Below are 22,349 nucleotides of genomic sequence, written 5' to 3'. Positions count from 1 at the left end.
ATTTTTGTTATAACAACTACACTTTTAAATTTAATGTATATTAATAAAAATAAAGAAAAAATAAAGATAAAATTTGTTCACTTTATAGATTTTGAGATGTTCGATGTGGACAACATGGAAATTAAAAGGAAGGACTTAGGCATTATTCTATTTGTAATCAGGAAGTTATGTTTGTAATTAAGTTTGTTATTAAACAGTAAAAATATATTGGTAATGAGACAATATTTACATAAATAAAAAACTAAATGACTTGTTTTGCTGATAAAATTAAATCACTGTTGATAATTCTTCATATTAATAATCATCTATATAAAAATCAATAGTTTCTACAGTATGCAAATAATAGGACCCTCAACCTTTGACGTGGAATATAAATTCCTCATAAAACACTCTATTTCCAGTTCTATTAAAAATCAGAAGTGGTATTTAAGGTAGAAACTTCAAGTGAAATGCTATTCACTTATCCATCTAGATTTTTTAATATTTGTAAAATTTATTTATTTATTTATGGCTGCATTGGGTCTTCATTGTTGCATGCAGGCTTTCTCTAGTTGCATCGAGCCGGGGCTTCTCTTCATTGCAGTGAGTGGGCTTCTCATTGCAGTGGCTTCTCTTGCTGCACAGCATGGGATCTAGGGGTGGGGGCTTCAGTAGTTGCAGCACTCAGCCTCAGTAGTTGTGGCTCGCAGGCTCTAGAGTGCAGGCTCAGTAGTTGTGGCGCACGGGCTGAGTGGCTCTGTGGCATGTGGGATCTTCCCAGACCAGGGCTCGAACTCGTGTCCCCTGCATTGGCAGGCGGATTCTTAACCACTGTGCCACCAGGGAAGTCCCCAAGATTTTTTAATATTTTAAATTGAACCCTTGGATCATGCTAGACCTCTAGAAAATGTCATATTTAGGTCACATTTACTTAGCTCTTACAGAATTACATCCACTAATTTTTAAATCAACATTATTATGCTATGGACCTTTATTGAAGATCTCTATTTGAAACAGCACATGAAACTCCTTATTTATTTGTTGTTGACTGTTAATAGGGATATATCTATTATGAACTTCAAGGTTCCCTATAGAGGATTCTCAATGGAAAATGGCTTTTAATACAGTATACCTCATATGAAATCATTATTGATATCCCCTGATAACTATGCAACACCTTATTTTCCTTCTTGCCATGTCTTCCAGGAAGCTTAGATACCAATAGGATATTTAAACACATGGAACTATATTAGTCTTCATGATAAGCATACTTGCTTCCTGTTTCCATGGCTCTAATTTACTCTTCTTTTTTTTTTTCATTTTTTAATGTATATTTAAATAACTGTTGTGAATAACCTGTTTTTTCCCAGAGTTGATAATAACAAGTAAATAATAACAAGTAAAATAATGTGATTTCTTAAAGTTAGTTTAAAATATTCATTAGTAACTGATCATTTAGGCTAACTAGAATATAGTGTATTAGTACAGTGCAGTAAGCCCCTAGCATAGAGTCTGCACTGCTTCACAATGGCTTTGGCTATATCATTTATGTTGTGGTGCACAGTTTACAGGAAAAGCACAATCCTGTAAGAATATTCTGTTTTCCAAGCAATTTTTCACTATTGAATAAAGATTTTTACTAACACTGTACTTACATTCATCTGCTCACTGTACTTCTGTCCTACAGATCCAGGGTTTTGTCTTTTTTGCTCTAAAAGACTTCTGTGCTTATTTTCAAAAATTTGTTTTCTTCTTGTAACAGTAGAATCTTAAACAAATGCCAGGACAATGTCAAAATTTACACAAGCTGAGTAGACAGTATATACCCACTGTAAACTTCCAAGTTACCTTCAAACATCACAGAAAACCCTATTTCTTTCATTCAGTTGGCAAACTTCTATTGAGCTTCTCTTTTATGTACTGTGCATGGCACAGTTACAATAAAGAATTGAACAAAATCTCTGTTTTTGAGGGGTTTATAGTTTAGAGCAGTGACCTCTAAAGGTGGTGGTAGAGCACCAGAATAAATCACTGCTGCACAGGAAGAACATATTAAAATTCCAGTTTAAATTTATTATCTAAAAATTAGAAATTTAAACTTTACTATGGTAATATATGATTGACACTGGCACCTTTGTCAGTTTGCAAGGTAGATGGTCATACACTGCATACAGTAAACAAAGTTATCTTGGAGGAACAGTGGAGGTTCTAAGTGTATAAGGTTGGCAGTGTTATCATTCATTAGTGTTCTTTTGTGTCCTTCAATGCACTAAATTTTATGTGTGCCCTCGATTTATGGATAACTCGTAGTATCTGAATGAGTCCTCACAAAATGGAAAAGAGAATAAAAATGATGTTTTTAGGGCTTCCATTGTACGTGAAATGTTTTATTATTTAAGCTGAGTGGTGGGTACATGGATAATTATATTATTTCCTATGCTTTCTCTATGACTAACCAAAAACATAGTCTTGCAAAATCATAAATACTAATAATGCAAGCACAGGTAAATAAGAAAAAGACAGAGCTCACACACATCTTATTCTCATTACAAACTCTTTGCCACATAATAACAATGACAGTATAGTTATATTGTAACAAAGAATCACAAATTTAAAAATGAAAAAAAATAACAATAAACCTCACCCTAAATGCATATTGTTCCTTGAGATATTATCTAAGGATGGTATGTGGAACGAAGTCATCAAAATTGATAAGACATTTGAAACTAAGCATTCAGAAAATTACTTATAATACATGAGATTTTTTTTGTATATTAATACATAAAATTATTTTTATAATTATCTTAAAATGTATGATTTATAAATACAAAATTGAAAAATTATTTAAAATGCTTGTACTTCATCTTTACCTCATTAAAAAAAATTTCTAATTCTGGCTAAGGTCCTTAATGTATGTATTAGTACAGTAATACTGTACTAATATATGGCATATACATTATATATATGCCATACATATATGTGTATAATCTATATATGTACATATATGGCATATATATGATATTTGCTTTTAATAGTTTATTGTACCACTTTTAACAGTGGTACAATAAAAACTCTTGGAGTCCAGTGGTCCAGAAGAATGGATATAAATTTAAATGATTACAGTAAAGTGAATAAATTCTATGTGGAGCAATAAACAGAATTAAGCGAAAGCACAGAGGCTACAGTGTATTTGTAAGAATCAAGAAAGGCTTCACACTGAACCAGGAAGAATAGAAAATATGAACAAATCAGTCACAAGCATTGAAATTGAAACTGTGATTAAAAATCTTCCAACAAACAAAAGCCCAGGACCAGATGGCTTCAGAGGCAAATTCTATAAAGCATTTAGAGAAGAGCTAACACCTATCCTTCTCAAACTCTTCCAAAATATACCAGAGGGAGGAACACTCCCAAACTCATTCTATGAGGCCACCATCACCCTGATACCAAAACCAAAGATGTCACAAAGAAAGAAAACTACAGGCCAATATCACTGATGAACATAGATGCAAAAATCCTCAACAAAATACTAGCAAACAGAATCCAACAGCACATTAAGAGGATCATACAGCATGATCAAGTGGGGTTTGTCCAAGGAATGCAAGGATTCTTCAATATACGCAAATCAATTAGTGTGATACACCATATTAACAAACTGAAGGAGAAGAACCATATGATAATCTCAATCGATGCAGAGAAAGCTTTTGAGAAAATTGAACACCCATTTATGATAAAAAGTAGGCAGAAAGTAGGCATAGAGGGAACTTTCCTCAACATAATAAAGGCCATGTATGACAAACCCACAGCCAACATCATCCTCAATGGTGAAACACTGAAAGCATTTCCACTAAGATTAGGAACAAGACAAGGTTGTGCTCTCTCACCACTCTTATTCAACATAGTTTTGGAAGTTTTAGCAACAGCAATCAGAGAAAAAAAGAAATAAAAGGAATCCAAATTGGAAAAGAAGAAGTAAAGCTGTCACTGTTTGCAGATGACATGATACTATATATAGAGAATCCTAGAGATGCTACCAGAAAACTACTAGAGCTAATCAATGAATTTGGTAAAGTGGCAGGATACAAAATTAATGCACAGAAATCTCTGGCATTCCTATACACTAATGATGAAAAATCTGAAAGTGAAATTAAGAAAACACTACCATTTACCACTGCAACAAAAAGAATAAAACATCTAGGAATAAACCTACCTAAGGAGACAAAAGAACTGTATGCAGAAAATTATAAGACACTGATGAAAGAAATTAAATATGATACAAATAGATGGAGAGATATACCATGTTCTTGGATTGGAAGAATCAACATTGTGAAAATGACTCTACTACCCAAAACAATCTACAGATTTAATGCAATCTCTATCAAACTACCACTGGCATTTTTCACAGAATTGAACAAAAAATTTCACGATTTGTATGGAGACACAAAAGACCCCGAATAGCCAAAGCAATCTTGGAACAAAAAATGGAGCTGGAGGAATCAGGCTCCCTGACTTCAGACTATACTACAAAGCTACAGTAATCAAGACAGTATGGTACTGGCACAAAAACAGAAATATAGATAAATGGAACAGGATAGAAAGCCCAGAGATCAACCCACACACATATGGTCCCCTTATCTTTGATAAAGGAGACAAGAATATAAGTGGGGAAAAGACAGCCTCTTCAATAAGTGGTGCTGGGAAAACTGGACAGGTACATGTAAAAGTATGAGATTAGATCACTCCCTAACACCATACACAAAAATAAGCTAAAAATGGATTAAAGACCTAACGTAAGGCCAGAAACTATAAAACTCTTAGAGGAAAATATAGGCAGAACAGTCTATGACATAAATGACAGCAAGATCCTTTTTGACCCACCTCCTAGAGAAATGGAAATAAAAACAAAAATAAACAAATGGGACCTAATGAAACTTCAAAGCTTTTGCACATCAAAGGAAACCATAAACAAGACCAAAAGACAACCCTCAGAATGGGAGAAAATATTTGCAAATGAAGCAATGCACAAAGGATTAATCTCCAAAATTTACAAGCAGCTCATGCAGCTCAATAACAAAAAAACAAACAACCCAATCCAAAAATGCGCAGAAGACCTAAATAGACATTTCTCTAAATAAGATATACAGACTGTCAACAAACATATGAAAGAATGCTCAACATTATTAATCGTTAGAGAAATGCAAATCAAAACTACAATGAGATATTGTCTCACACTGGTCAGAATGGCCATCATCAAAAAATCTAGAAACAATAAATGCTGGAGAGGGTGTGGAGAAAAGGGAACCCTCTTGAATTGTTGGTGGGAATGTAAATTGATAGAGCCACTATGGAGAACAGTATGGAGATTCCTTAAAAAACTAAAAATAGAACTATCATACGATGTTCTTTCTTTTTACTACTCCTTGGCAGTACCCTAGGTGCTTATTTGTTACAACCTACAACTAAAAACTTATGTCCCTTAAAAGTAACTTTCCTTTGAAGTGGTAACTTGGGAATAACTAACTGTGGCTCTGATTTAACAAGCCTTCAACCCATACCCCTATCTCTATCAATCTTGACTAGGCCAAGAGGGATGGAGATGGGCACTTGCTATAACCTATTAGGCACCACTCTCTTGGAACGGATTAAGAAACCAAGCTCCAGAGTCATTCCTGCTGTGTTCAGATCCTATCTCTACCACTTCTTGGCTTGTGATCCTCAACAGTTCTTTTAAGTTCTCTGAAGTATAGCTTCCTCATCTGAAAAAAAGGAATAATAACAGCTTTTGTGTTGGTTATAAACTAGCAGTACTCAAAATTTCTTCAAGATCAAAAGTGTTTTCATAATAACAAGATATTATTTGTCTTTCTTACCATGTTTACCTTTGCACTGATGGTGCAAAAGCAATGGTGGGTAAAACTGTTGGTGCCTTAGAATAAAACAAGGTAGTGGTACCAAAGTGGACTGGTAATCATTGGATTCTTTACTAAACATATATTCACAACAAAAGCAAAGAAATGTCAGTTTTACTTAAGAATTATCTTTGATGAAGCAGTGAAGATTATTAATTTTATAAAATCATTACTTTCGAGTCCATAACATTATAGTATTCTGTTTGATGAAATGAGAGGTATGCCTAAAGTACTTTTGTATATTGCATATGGTTTTCCCAAGGAAAAAAAAGTGCAATCATTTGAGTTGCAAGCTAAACTAACCACATTTTCATTGATCGTCATTTTTACTTGAGAAAAAATGACTGAAATACAAACTTCAATTATTCAGTCTTGGGTATTTGGCAAAAACTTTCCGGAAAATTGATGAAGTGAGTTTGTTTTTTCAAGGAAACAGCTGATAGTATTTGTCAATTGTAAAGTTTGAGTTTTCAAGTATCCACCACCATGAGCATGACAGCTTCCCAAGACACAGAAGACTTTTCTGATGGGATGGGTCATAATACTGACAAATAGGATTTTTTGGTATTGTATAATGAAATAAGTCAACATTTGAGTGATCTCTATAATTCAGTGAACCATTATTTTCCATTTAACTAATACATAATTTTACAAGCCCACACACACATGAGTAAAAGGTCCATTTAAAGCTTAAGATAGATAATTTTTTATAACATAGTACAAAAAGTTCATTGATATGGTTTCAGATTCTACCTTGAAACTAATCTTTAAAAAACTACGATTTGTCAAGTTTTGATGTAGTATCAAAGAAGAACACCCACAGTAGTTACCTGAAAAGATTATAGAAACATTTCACCTTTCTGCATTCATATCGGTGAAGTAACCACATTTTCCTCATTAACTTTGACTAAAACAACTTGCACAACAGATTAAATATAGATGAAGGGGGAGAAGGCGGAAGATGGTGGAAGAGTAAGACGCGGAGATCACCTTCCTCCCCACAGATACACCAGAAATACATCTACACGTGGAACAACTCCTACAGAACACCTACTGAAGGCTGGCAGAAGACCTCAGACCTCCCAAAAGGCAAGAAACTCCCCACGTACCTGGGTAGGGCAAAAGAAAAAACAGAGACAAAAGAATAGGGACGGCACCTGCACCAGTGGGAGGGAGCGGTGAAGGAGGAAAAGTTTCCACACTCTAGGAAGCCCCTTCGCGGACGGAGACTGTGGGAGGCGGAGGGGGGAGCTTCGAAGCTGCGGAGGAGTGCACAGCAACGGGTGCGGAGGGCAAAGCGGGGAGATTCCCGCACAGAGGATCGGTGCCGACCGGCACTCACCAGCCCGAGAGGCTTGTCTGCTCACCCGCCGGGGCGGGCGGGGCTGCGAGCTGAGGCCGGAGCGCAGGGAGAGGACTGGGGTTGGCGGCTTGAGCATAGCCTGAAGGGGTTAGTGCACCACAGCTAGCCGGGAGGGAGTCCGGGGAAAAGCCTGCACCTGCAGAAGAGGCAGGAGACTTTTCCTTCCCTCTTTGTTTCCTGGGGCGTGAGGAGAGGGGTTTAAGAACGCTGCTTAAAGGAACTCCAGAGACGGGCGCGAGCCGCGGCTAAAAGCGCGAACCCCAGAGACGGGCGCGAGCCGCGGCTGAAAGCGCGGAATCCAGAGACGGGCGCGAGCCGCGGCTGAAAGCGCGGAATCCAGAGACGGCCGCAAGCCGCGGCTAAAAGCGCGGACCCCAGAGGCGGGCGGGAGACGTTAAGGCTGCTGCTGCCGCCACCGAGGAGCCTGTGTGCGAGCACAGGTCACTCTCCACACCCCTCTTCCGCGGAGCCTGTGCAGCCCGCCACTGCCAGGTTCCCGGCATCCAGGGACAACTTCCCCGGGAGAGCGCACAGCGCGCCTCAGGCTGGTGCAAAGTCACGCCGGCCTTTGACACCGCAGGCCCGCCCCGCACTCTGTGCCCCTCCGTCCCCGCCGGCCTGAGTGCGCCAGAGCCCCCAGTCAGCGGCTCTTTTAACCCCATCCTGTCTGAGCAAAAAACAGACGCCCTCCAGCGATCTACACGCAGTGGCAGGGCCAAATCCAAAGCTTAGCCCTGGGAGCTGTGAGAACAAAGAAGAGAAAGGGAAATCTCTCCCAGCAGCCTCAGAAGCAGCGGATTAAAGCTCCACAATCAACTTGATGTACCCTGCATCTGTGGAATACCTGAATAGACAACCAATCATCCCAAATTAAGGAAGTGGACTTTAGGAGCAAGATCTATGATTTTTTCCCCTTTCCTCTTTTTGTGAATGTGTATGTGTATGCTTCTGTGTGAGATCTTGTCTGTATAGTCTTGCTTCCACCATTTGTCCTAGGGTTCTATCCGTCCATGTTTTTTAAAAAATTTTTTTTCTTAATAATTAATTTTAATAACTTTATTATACTTTACCTTCTTTCTTTCTTTCTTTCTTTCCTTCCTTCCTTCCCTCCTTTAGACAACAAATCATCCCAAATTGAGGAGGTGGTCTCTGACAGCAAGATTTAGGATTTTTCCCCATTTACCTCTTTTAGTGAGGGTGTATGTGTATGCTTCTGTGTAAGATTTTGTCTGTATAGCTTTGCTTCCAACATTTGTCCTAAGGTTCTTTCCGTCCCCTTTTTTTTTTCTAAATAAGAAGTTTTTAATTCAATAACTTTATTATACTTTATTTTATTTTTACTGTATCTTCTTTCTTTCTGTCTTTTTTCCTTCTTTCCCTCCTTCCTTCCTTCCTCCCTCCCTCCCTCCCTCCTTTCTTTCCTTCTTGCCTTCTTTCCTTCTTTGCTTCTTTCTTTCTTTCCTCCTTCCTTCCTACCCTCCTTTCCTTCTTTCTTTCCTCATACTTCTACTAATTCCCTCTACTTTTTCTCCCTTTTATCCTGAGCCTGTGGATGAAAAGCTTTTGGTGCTCCAGCCAGGAGGCAGGGCTCTGCCTCTGAGGTAGGACAGCCAACTTCAGGACACTGATCAACAAGAGACCTCCCAGCTCCACATAATATCAAACGGCGAAAATCTCCCAGAGACCTCCATCTTAACACCAGCACCCAGCTTCACTCAACGACCAGCAAGCCACAGTGCTGGAAAACCTATGCCAAACAACAAGCAAAACAGGAACACAACCCCACCCATTAGCAGAGAGGCTGCCTAAAATCATAATAAGGCCACAGACACCCCCAAACACACCACCAGACGTGAACCTGCCCACTAGAGAGACAAGATCCAGCCTCATCCACCACAACACAGGCACTAGCCCCCTCCACCAGGAAGCCTACACAACCCACTGAACCAACCTTAGCCACTGGAGACAGACATCAAAAACAGGAGGAACTACAAACCTGCAGCCTGCAAAAAGGAGACCCCAAACACAGTAAGATAAGCAAAATGAGAAGACAGAAAAACACACAGCAGATAAAGGAGCAAGATAAAAATGCACCAGACCTAACAAATGAAGAGGAAATAGGCAGTCTACCTGAAAGAGAATTCAGAATAATGATAGTAAGGTTGATCCGAAATCTTGGAGATAGAATGGACAATAGATTGGACAAAATGCAAGAATCAGTTAACAAGGACCTAGAAGAACTAAAGATGAAACAAGCAACGATGAACAACACAATAAATGAAATTGAAAGTACTCTAGATGGGATCAATAGCAGAATAACTGAGGCAGAAGAACGGATAAGTGACCTGGAAGATAAAATAGTGGAAATAACTACTGCAGAGCAGAATAAAGAAAAAAGAATGAAAAGAACTGAGGACAGTCTCAGAGACCTCTGGGACAACATTAAACACACCAACATTCGAATTATAGGGGTTCCAGAAGAAGAAGAGAAAAAGAAAGGGACTGAGAAAATATTTGAAGAGATTATAGTTGAAAACTTCCCTAATATGGGAAAGGAAATAGTTAATCAAGTCCAGGAAGCACAGAGAGTCCCATACAAGATAAATACAAGGAGAAATACGCCAAGACACATATTAATCATACTGTCAAAAATTAAATACAAAGAAAGCATATTAAAAGCAGCAAGGGAAAAACAACAAATAACACATAAGGGAATCCCCATAAGGTTAACAGCTGATCTCTCAGCAGAAACCCTACAAGCCAGAAGGGAGTGGCAGGACATACTGAAAGTGATGAAGGAGAAAAACATGCAGCCAAGACTACTCTACCCAGCAAGGATCTCATTCAGATTTGATGGAGAAATTAAAACCTGTACAGACAAGCAAAAGCTGAGAGAGTTCAGCACCACCAAACCAGCTTTACAACAAATGCTAAAGGATCTTCTCTAGGCAAGAAACACAAGAGAAGGAAAAGACCTATAATAACGAACCCGAAACAATTTAGAAAATGGGAATAGGAACATACATATAGATAATTACCTTAAATGTAAATGGACTAAATGCTCCCACCAAAAGACACAGATTAGCTGAATGGATACAAAAACAGGACCTGTATATATGCTGTCTACAAGAGACCCACTTCAGACCTAAGGACACATACAGACTGAAAGTAAGGGGATGGAAAAAGATATTCCATGCAAATGGAAGCCAAAAGAAAGCTGAAGTAGCAATTCTCATATCAGACAAAATAGACTTTAAAATAAGGACTATTAAAAGAGACAAAGAAGGACACTACATAATGATCAAGGGATCGATCCAAGAAGAAGATATAACAATTGTAAATATTTATGCACCCAACATAGGAGCACCTCAATACATTAGGCAAATACTAACAGCCATAAAAGGGGAAATCGACAGTAACACATTCATAGTAGGGGACTTAAACACCCCACTTTCACCCATGGACAGATCATCCAAAATGAAAATAAATAAGGAAACACAAGCTTTAAATGATACATTAAACAAGATGGACTTAATTGATATTTATAGGACACTCCATCCAAAAACAACAGAATACACATTTTTCTCAAGTGCTCATGGAACATTCTCCAGGATAGATCATATCTTAAGTCACAAATCAAGCCTTGGTAAATTTAAGAAAATTGAAATTGTATCAAGTATCTTTTCTGACCACAACGCCATGAGACTAGATATCAATTACAGGAAAAGATCTGTAAAAAATACAAACACATGGAGGCTAAACAATACACTACTTAATAATGAAGAGATCACTGAAGAAATCAAAGAGGAAATCAAAAAATACCTAGAAACAAATGACAATGGAGACACAACGACCCAAAACCTGTGGGATGCAGCAAAAGCAGTTCTAAGGGGGAAGTTTATAGCAATAAAAGCCCACCTTAAGAAGCAGGAAACATCTCGAATAAACAACCTAACCTTGCACCTCAAGCAATTAGAGAAAGAAGAACAAAAAACCCCAAAGCTAGCAGAAGGAAAGAAATCATAAAAATCAGATCAGAAATAAACGAAAAAGAAATGAAGGAAACAATAGCAAAGATCAATAAAACTAAAAGCTGGTTCTTTGAGAAGATAAACAAAATAGATAAACCACTAGCCAGACTCATCAAGAAAAAAAGGGAGAAGACTCAAATCAATAGAATTAGAAATGAAAAAGGAGAGGTAACAACTGACACTGCAGAGATAAAAGAGATCATGAGAGATTACTACAAGCAACTCTATGCCAATAAAATGGACAATCTGGAAAAAATGGACAAATTCTTAGAAATGCACAACCTGCCAAGACTGAATCAGGAAGAAATAGAAAATATGAACAGACCAATCACAAGCAGTGAAATTGAAACTGTGATTAAAAATCTTCCAACAAACAAAAGCCCAGGACCAGATGGCTTCACAGGCGAATTCTATCAAACATTTAGAGAAGAGCTAACACCTATCCTTCTCAAACTCTTCCAAAATATAGCAGAGGGAGGACCACTCCCTAACTCCTTCTACGAGGCCACCATCACCTTGATACCAAAACCAGACAAGGATGTCACAAAGAAAGAAAACTACAGGCCAATATCACTGATGAACATAGATGCAAAAATCCTCAACAAAATACTAGCAAACAGAATCCAACAGCACATTAAAAGGATCATACACCATGATCAAGTGGGGTTTATTCCAGGAATGCAAGGATTCTTCAATATACGCAAATCTATCAATGTGATAAACCATATTAACAAATTGAAGGAGAAAAACCATATGATCATCTCAATAGATGCAGAGAAAGCTTTTGACAAAATTCAACACCCATTTATGATAAAAACCCTGCAGAAAGTAGGCATAGAGGGAACTTTCCTCAACATAATAAAGGCCATATATGACAAGCCCACAGCAAACATCATCCTCAATGGTGAAAAACTGAAAACATTTCCACTAAGATCAGGAACAAGACAAGGTTGCCCACTCTCACCACTATTATTCAACATTGTTTTGGAAGTTTTAGCCACAGCAATCAGAGAAGAAAAGGAAATAAAAGGAATCCAAATTGGAAAAGAAGAAGTAAAGCTGTCAGTGTTTGCAGATGACATGATCCTATACATAGAGAACCCTAAAGATGCTACCAGCAAACTACTAGAGCTAATCAATGAATTTGGAAAAGTGGCAGGATACAAAATTAATGCACAGAAATCTCTGGCATTCCTATATATTAATGATGAAAAATCTGAAAATGAAATCAAGAAAACACTCCCATTTACCATTGCAATAAAAAGAATAAAATATCTAGGAATAAACCTACCTAAGGAGACAAAAGACCTGTATGCAGAAAATTATAAGACACTGATGAAAGAAATTAAAGATGATATAAATAGATGGAGAGATATACCACGTTCTTGGATTGGAAGAATCAACATTGTGAAAATGACTCTACTACCCAAAGCAATCTATAGATTCAATGCAATCCCTATCAAACTACCACTGGCATTTTTCACAGAACTAGAACAAAAAATTTCACAATTTGTATGGAAACACAAAAGATCCCGAATAGCCAAAGCAATCTTGAGAACGAAAGAAGGAACTGGAGGAAGCAGGCTCTCTGACTTCAGACTATACTACAAAGCTACAGTCATCAAGACGGTATGGTACTGGCACAAAAACAGAAAGATAGATCAATGGAACAGCATAGAAAGCCCAGAGATAAACCCATGCACATATGGACACCTTATCTTTGATAAAGGTGGCAGTAATGTACAATGGAGAAAGGACAGCCTCTTCAATAAGTGGTTCTGGGAAAACTGGACAGGTACATGTAAAAGTATGAGATTAGATCACTCCCTAACACCATATACAAAAATAAGCTCAAAATGGATTAAAGACCTAAATGTAAGGCCAGAAACTATCAAACTCTGAGGAAAACATAGGCAGAACACTCTATGACATAAATCAAAGCAAGATCCTTTCTGACCCACCTCCTAGAGTAATGGGAATAAAAACAAAAATAAAGAAATGGGACCTAATGAAACTTCAAAGCTTTTGCACAGCAAAGGAAACCATAAACAAGACCAAAAGACAACCCTCAGAATGGGAGAAAATATTTGCAAATGAAGCAACCGACAAAGGATTAATCTCCAAAATTTACAAGCAGCTCATGCAGCTCAATAACAAGAAAACAAACAACCCAATCCAAAAATGGGCAGAAGACCTAAATAGACATTTCTCCAAAGAAGATGTACAGACTGCCAACAAACACATGAAAGAATGCTCAACATCATTAATCATTAGAGAAATGCAAATCAAAACTACAATGAGATATCATCTGACACCAGTCAGAATGGCCATCATCAAAAAATCTAGAAACAATAAATGCTGGAGAGGGTGTGGAGAAAAGGGAACACTCTTGCACTGCTCGTGGGAATGTGAATTGGTTCAGCCACTATGGAGAACAGTATGGAGGTTCCTTAAAAAACTACAAATAGAACTACCATATGACCCAGCAATCCCACTACTGGGCATATACCCTGAGAAAACCAAAATTCAAAAAGAGTCATGTACCAAAATGTTCATTGCAGCTATATTTACAATAGCCCGGAGATGGAAACAACCTAAGTGCCCATCATCGGATGAATGGATAAAGAAGATGTGGCACATATATACAATGGAATATTACTCAGCCATAAAAAGAAACGAAATTGAGCTATTTGTAATGAGGTGGATAGACCTAGAGTCTGTCATACAGAGTGAAGTAAGTCAGAAAGAAAAAGACAAATACCGTATGCTAACACATATATATGGAATTTAAGAAAAAAATGTCATGAAGAACCTAGGGGTAAAGCAGGAATAAAGACGCAGACCTCTTAGAGAACGGACTTGAGGTTATGGGGAGGGGGAAGGGTGAGCTGTGACAGGGCGAGAGAGAGTCATGGGCATATACACACTAACAAACGCAGTAAGGTAGATAGCTAGTGGGAAGCAGCCGCATGGCACAGGGATATTGGCTCGGTGCTTTGTGACAGCCTGGAGGGGTGGGATGGGGAGGGTGGGAGGGAGGGAGACGCAACAGGGAAGACATATGGGGACATATGTTTATGTATGACTGATTCACTTTGTTATAAAGCAGAAACTAACACACCATTGTAAAGCAATTATACCCCAATAAAGATGTTAAAAAAAATATAGATGAAGATAAGAGAATTTAGATTTATTATATTAAGCCAGAGTTAAGAGATTTGAAAAATATAAAATAATGCCAGTCTTCTTGCTAATCTTTTTTTGCTTTGAAAAATATTGTTATTTTTAATAAAAAGTTACTTATGTTAGCATGTAATGTATTTATTATTGTTACTTATAAATTAATGAATAAATACTTTAAAGTGCTCAGTTTTAATCTTTAATATAATATATACTGACAGATAAAACACATATAAACAATACAGGAGTTATCAATAATTTTGAGTGAAAAGGGGTCCTGAGGCCAAAATGTTTAAGAAATGCAGTCATAAATAGTCTATGAGATAATTCTTACAAAGCACTTAATGTGGAGTAATCCAAAAATGGGCAGAAGACCTAGATAGACATTTCTCCAAAGAAGATATACAGATTGCTAACAAACACATGAAAGGATGCTCAACATCACTAATCATTACACAAATGCAAATCAAAACTGCAATGAGGTATCACCTCATACCAGTCAGAATGGCCATCATCAAAAAATCTACAAACATTAAATGCTGGAGAGGGTGTGGAGAAAAGGGAACCCTCTTGCACTGCTGGTGGGAATGTAAATTGATACAGCCACTATGGAGAACAGTATGGAGGTTCCTTAAAAAACTAAAAATAGAACTACCATACGACCCAGCAATCCCACTACTGGGCATATACCCTAAGAAAACCATAATTCAAAAAGTGTCATGTACCACAATGTTCATTGCAGCACTATTTACAATAACCAGGACATGGAATCAACCCAAGTATCCATTGACAGATGAATGGATAAAGAAGATGTGACACATATATACAATGGAATATTACTCAGCCATAAAAAGAAACGAAATCGAGTTATTTGTAGTGAGGTGGATGGTCTTAGAGTCTGTCATACAGAGTGAAGTAAGTCAGCAAGAGAAAAACAAATACCGTATGCTAACACATATATATGGAATCTAAGAAAAAAAACAAAAAACGTCATGAAGAACCTAGGGGCAAGAAGGGAATAAAGACACAGACCTACTAGAGAATGGACTTGAGGATATGGGGAGGGGGAAGGGTAAGCTGTGACAAAGCAAGAGAGTGGCATCGACATATATACACTACCAAATGTAAAATAGATAGCTAGTGGGAAGCAGCCGCATACCACAGGGAGATCAGCTCGGTGCTTTGTGACCACCTAGAGGGGTGGGATAGGGAGGATGGGAGAGAGGGAGATGCAAGAGGGAAGAGATATGGGGACATATGTATATGTACAACTGATTCACTTTGTTATAAAGCAGAAACTAACACACCATTGTAAAGCAATTATACTCCAATAAAGATGTTAAAAAAAAAAAGGCTTCATAGAGGTTATGTTTAAGCTTGGTCTTAAAGGCATAATAGGTCCCAAATAAAAGGATCTTTGAGTCAAAAGGAACACTATGTTCTAAAGCACAAAGTAACAGTGACACATAGTTTAAGATTCTTGGGGCTGAAATGTGGAAAATTCAATTAGTCTGGGACATAGAATATGAATATGCATGTAAGGACACAAATGTCTTGGGAATTACATGGGAGTGTGTATATGTGCTTTTGTGATATGAGTTCAGGTAGGAAAAAATGATACAAATATTTTTAGCCCTGAAATTAAGTACTGAAAGAACATGAGTACTGTATCTAATTTATGTTACCATAGCTAATATACATGTATATTTTCTCTACATAACTATACATATATAGCTATACACATACACTATAATTAAATATTTATGTCTATATAACAACAAAGACACAAAAGCTTCCAACTTTCAAGAAAGTTGGCTAGTAATTGAACACCTGACCTTTTAAAATAAGAAATAATAACATAATTCTAGCTAATGTGTTGAGCACTTGTAATTGCCCAGGCATTGTTCTAAACTATAGGCACTATTATCATCACCATATTTACAGATAAAGAAATTAAGGCACAGGAGACGGTAAGTAACTTGCCCAAGGGCAAAGAGCCAGTAAAGAGCAAAGCTGGGATTTAGCTCCAAACAGTCTTTAAAATCTAAAATTCTAGCTCTTACCCTCTATGTTAGTAACTTCCATTCTGATTTGACTGTGTCTCATAGAAAGATATTTTGCATTGTGAATTAGGATGTATACATAGTTTTGTGAAACATACTTAGTCTTATATAATGCCCTCTGGTAGTTTCTATTCTAGAACATTCTACAATTATATTTCATTAAAAAATCCTGGTCACTACTCATTAAATCAATTTTATAATCCGCTAATGAATCATGACCAGTAGTTTAAAAAGTACTGTATTATGTTTATTCTCACCTATATGGGAATGCTAAATATGTTAAATGATAGATATGCTAAATGTTGTAGTTTATAGTGAGATCATTTGGGCAGTATAAAGTTTTTATACTGTTTTGTATGCTTGGAATTGTCTTCCCCTAAACCTTATAAAGTCTCTATCTTTCTATTTTTGAACAGCTTTAAAAATATATTAAATAAATGAAAATTAACTTGGCCACATGAGTGCTGTATCAATAATTTTTCCCTTCCTTTAGCCCTGTTCATAAATCTTCTGGAGGCAAGATCTACCAATACTTTTGTACTTTCTTTATTTGTAGCATAATTGTTTTTGAGTGTTCTTTGTGTAGATGTTCAGTTTTGTGGATTATAGACTGATCCCAGGAACAGATGAAGGGGAAGAACCTACAACCAAGATTACTCTACCAGCAAGAATCTCAGTCAGATTCGATAGAAAAATGAAAAGCTTTACAGACAAGCAAAAGCTAAGATACAAGTTTATGCTTAAAACTGTTCCACTCACATATATGCACTTAAATACTATTTACTAATTAATATAATAGCTGACAACCTTGGTATTTTTGCAAAAATAATATAGCTTGTAATGGCATCTCTGGCCAAATTTCTAGTCTCAATGAAAATTCTAAATATGGTAGTTTTACTACTAAAACTCAAAATAATGCTACTAATCTTTAGTAAAGTATTACATTTTTTTTTTTTTTTTGGTGGTATGCAGGCCTCTCACTGTTGTGGCCTCTCCCGTTGTGGAGCACAGGCTCCGGACGCACAGGCTCAGTGGCCATGGCTCATGGGCCCAGCCACTCCGTGGCATGTGGGATCTTCCCAGACCGGGGCACGGACCCGTGTCCCCTGCATTGGCAGGCGGACTCTCAACCACTGCGCCACCAGGGAAGCCCAAGTATTACATATTTTAAAATTTGCAATATTCTTAATTATAAACGAGGGAAAAATCTGGAGACATTCACGGAATTATATATTCAGATGAGATCTTAGACATTAACTAGTTCAACCACTTACTCATAGATCTAAATCACTCAGAGGTGAACTTGAATGCTTAGTGATGGGGAGCCATTACCCCATGTGGTGCCCTCCTCAGTTGTTGGTGGTTTAAGCTCAAACCCTTACTTATGCTGAGCTGAAAACATCCTTGCACTTTTTACCACTTCATCTTTTCTATTTTCTCCTTCTTTTACATAATAAACCTTCAAACATTTGTACAGAGCTATCATGTCTCTTAGGCTTGAGCTCCTTTAATTGGTCATCAGACCGAACCCCTCCTTCCAGAGTCGTGGCTCACCCCAATTTTTTATATGCAGCCCTTAAAATATATAGCCTAAAATAATGTAGAGTATAACAGTACTTCCAAAGATCTGGTTATTATAGCCTAAAATTATATTAAGTTTTTAACATATATAGTAAACTTTTTTTTTTGGTTTAGTTTTGTGTGAATTTTTTCTTTTTTTTAAAGAACAGTTGTCAAGATGGATATCTTTCTTCTTCTGTAAAATTAAAAGAAAAAAAAAACCCCACTAAATAGATACAAGCAAAATGCAAAATGCAAAAAAAAAAAAAACCCAAAAAACACATTAAAATGTGTGAGTTTTGGGCTTCCCTGGTAGTGCAGTGTTTGAGAGTCCGCCTGCCGATGGAGGGGACATGGGTTCGTGCCCCGGTCCGGGAAGATCCTACATGTCGCGGAGCGACTGGGCCCGTGATCCATGGTCGCTAAGCCTGTGCGTCCGGAGCCTGTGCTCCACAACGGGAGAGGCCATAGCAGTAAGAGGCCCGCGTACCACAAAAAAAAAAAAAAAAAAAAAAAAAAAGTGAGTTTTATTTACCAAGAAGAGAGAAACTACAAATCACAAATTGGCAGAAAATATATGCAACACATATAACTGATGCAGAATCCTAGAGTATACAAGGAACTTATATCAATAAGGGAAACACCTTCCTGCCCCAGAATCCAAGAGCAGACATTTCACAAAAGAGGAAATGCAAATAGTGCATAAACATATGAAAAATGCTCAGTTCATTAGTAACCAGGGCAATGCAAATCGTTATAACTAGACACCATTTCTCACCCATATGATTGAAAACATTAAAAAGTCTGATTATCGGAGTTTTGGTGAGCATGTAGTAAATGGGACTTTCATATATTGCTCTGGAAAATAATTTGGCATTACCTATTGAAATACACTTAACCTACTTAAAAATACACATACTCTATGACCCAGCAACATGTTTATCAGTAGATGTGCAAAACTGTTCCCAGAAGCATTATTCATAAAAGCAAGAAACTGAAAGCAACCCAATGTCCAGTAATAGGAGAATGAAAAATTTTTGTAGAATACAGCAATTTTAATGAAATGTAATACAAAAATGAATACAAATGAAATACAGTTAAACTAATGAATAATGGATCCAAAAAACAAATCTATTGAGAAAAGCAAATCATAGAGGTATATAGATGAAATGGCTCCATTTATATGAGTTACAAAACTAGGCAAAACTAAACAATATATTGTTTGAGATACATTTACACATGGTAAAATTATAAAGAAAAGCATAGAATAATTAACACAATTCTATGTAGTGTCATTTTGTAAGATAGGAGGGGGATGCAATTAAGGAGAGGCATGTGAAATTTCAACAATACTAGTGTTTTCTATTTCTGAAACTGGGCATGGGCACAGGGTTCTTTTATTATTAGTCTTTAACTTGTTCTTGTACATTATGTACATTATTTGTATGTAAGACATATTTCTCAATTGAGAAACTTTAAAAAGTATATTGAGTGCAAATGCATGACTATAGTTATCTCTGCTAAACCAAACTTTATTAGTTTTTGTTTATCATTTCAGTTAGTAAAGATGATTTTAAATCTTCATGCCATTCTTCATTTTATTAATGACTTCCTTTGTTACTCTGTACTTTCCACAAACTGTATAGATGAATGTACTATTTTTAAAATGTGTATCACTGAAAAATCTAGTTATTCAGCATTTTAAAAATTAAATTAATTTATATTCTCCAGCTTTATTGAAATATTGACAATACAACATATTTTGTTTACAAGTTATACAATGTGATTAGTAGATACACATATATATTTCAAAATAATCACCACAATAAGGTTATCTCCATCTCCTCACAGAGAGAGTTTTTTTTTTAAACAAGCATAATAGCTAAGTAATTAAGAGAACAGATGCTAGAGAAAGAATGCCTGCATTTTAGTCCTGGCTCTGCCATTTATACTAGTTATGTGACTTACACAAGTTATTAGCCCTCTGTTTCAGTTTCCTCATTTATGAAATGGGGGTAATATTATTTACTCACAGAGTTATTGAGAGAATTAAATTTGTTTCCATATGTAAAGTGCTCAGAATAGTGATTGGCACACAGTAGATGCTATCTAATTTTTACCTAAAATAATTTGCTTCAGTGTCTCTGATTACATTTCTGATTCCATGAAAACTAGATTTATTCTAAGGTAAGAACACTGGAGCTGCAATACAAAATCCTGGCTTTGTTTTGAACTACCTGTGTCATCTTGAGCTATATAATCTCATTGTTACATGTGTCAATTTCCTCATCCATAAAATATGGAGTTAAGCTCAATTGCATCTTTGATCTTTTCTAGCAATCAAAATTTTGATTCCTTGAAGGTATTTTTAATACTTCCTAGAAAAGAAAAAAAATACATTCTTTCTGAAATCAGGTTTCGAAGTATTTGATATGCCAACATCATTTGGCTTTTTAAAAAAGTGAAATATAACCACCTATAGAAACATGTGCAAATTATAAGTATACAGGTTATGTAGACACACCCAGATTGCACAGACACCCACTGAAAAAGCTTTCCTTATAACCTGTTTCCATATACCCCCATCCATAGTTGTACCTATTCTTCAACATGATAAAAATGGAATATAATATGCATTTTAATGACTGGCTTCTTTTGCACAATATCATGGTGATTCATCCATGTTACTGTTTCTTAGCAGTGGCCAATTCATTTTTTATTACGGTATTTCTCTGAATGAATAAATTTCACTTTATATATTGTAGTGTTGAAGAACATTTGAGATCATTCTAGATTATGGCTATAAAGCTGCTAAAGTTTTAGAACTTTAGAAAGTTCTTGTACATGTCTTCTGTTTTACATATGAATGAATTTCTGACACACACACACACACACACACACACACACACACATCTCTTGGTCTGGAATTGCCAGGTCAAAGGATATGCATATATTCAAATTTAGTAGACATTGAGTTTCCAGGTGTTACACATCTCTGTTAATACTTAGTATTGTATTTTAAAAATTTTAGCCATTCTGATAATGTGTGTGTAGTTGTATCTAATTGTTTTAATGTGAATTTTTCTGAGGACTGAAGCTGAGATCTTTCCATGTTTATTGACCATTTGGCTATCCTCCTTTATGAGAAGCTAATTCAAATATTTTGCCTTTAAAATAAATCGGTGTGATGGTCTTTTGGATGTGTCATCTGTCTACTGTCCCCAGTTATTCAATCAAACACTAATGTGTTGCTGTGAAGGTATTTTGTAGATGTTATTAAAGTCTATAATCAGTTTGCTTTAAGTAAAGGGGATTATCCTAGATAATCTTAGTGTACATGAGTCAATCAATTCAAAGGCTTCAGAAGCAAGCTTTCTTGAGAGAATACAAAATTCTGCCTGTGAATGGCAACGTTTGTCTATTCCTATGAGTTCCTGCCTTTCCTCTTGGCCTGCCCTAAAAATTTCAGACTTGCCTAGATACCCTCCTCCCCCGACTCCACACACATTTATGTAAGCCAACCTATTGAACTAAATCTTAATATATCTTACTGGTTCTGTTTCTCTGGTTCAAACCTGACTGATATAATTAGGTTGTCTTTTTCTTATTGATTGTAGGAGTTCTTTATAGATTCTGGATATGAGCTCTTTGTTGGTATTATGCATTATAACTATCTTCTTTCACTCTATAGTTTGCTTTTTTAATATCTTAATGGTGTTTTGGATGAAAAAGTTTCAATCTTCTCCTTAATGGTTAGTGCTTTTATGTCTGTGTAAAAAATCCCTGCCCATCCCAAAGTCATAAGCATATTCCCTATGTTATCTTCTAGAAGCATTTCTTTTTCACTTTCCATATTCATATATACAGTTCACTTGGAATTGACTTTTGTGTATGGTGTGAGGTAAGGGTCATTTTACTAATTCCATATAATCATTCAATTGACTCAGCACCATTTAATAAAAAGACAAATATTGGGCTTCCCTGGTGGCACAGTGGTTGAGAGTCCACCTGCCGTTGCAGGGGACACGGGTTCGTGACCTGGTCCAGGAAGATCCCACATGCCGTGCAGTGGCTAGGCCCGTGAGCCATGGCCGCTGAGCCTGCGCATCTGGAGCCTGTGCTCCGCAACGGGAGAGGCCACAACAGTGAGAAGCCCGTGTACTGCAAAAAAAAAAAAAAAAAAAAGACAAATCTTTTCTCCCTGCTATGCAGTACCACCTTTGCCAAAAATCAAGCATTCAAATATGTGGGTCTGTTTCTAGAC

At 36.8% G+C, this 22,349-nt stretch overlaps 1 protein-coding gene across 1 annotated transcript in view; it reads right to left on the bottom strand.

Moving 5' to 3' along the window:
- CEP126 (centrosomal protein 126) overlaps window positions 1–22,349 on the bottom strand; it is a gene marked incomplete at both ends in the record, with an annotated part of 113,187 nt that overhangs the window by 15,480 nt on the left and 75,358 nt on the right. The window contains one exon of the mRNA XM_079928307.1: window positions 1,635–1,747. Within this exon, the coding sequence (XP_079784433.1) occupies window positions 1,635–1,747 (113 nt within the window). The remainder of the gene's footprint in view (window positions 1–1,634; window positions 1,748–22,349) is intronic.

Source organism: Stenella coeruleoalba, assembly GCF_951394435.1.
Source record: "Stenella coeruleoalba genome assembly, chromosome: 8".
NCBI lineage: Eukaryota > Metazoa > Chordata > Mammalia > Artiodactyla > Delphinidae > Stenella > Stenella coeruleoalba.
The sequence above is the reverse complement of the archived record's forward strand: the minus strand, read 5'-3'. Positions and strand labels throughout refer to the sequence as shown.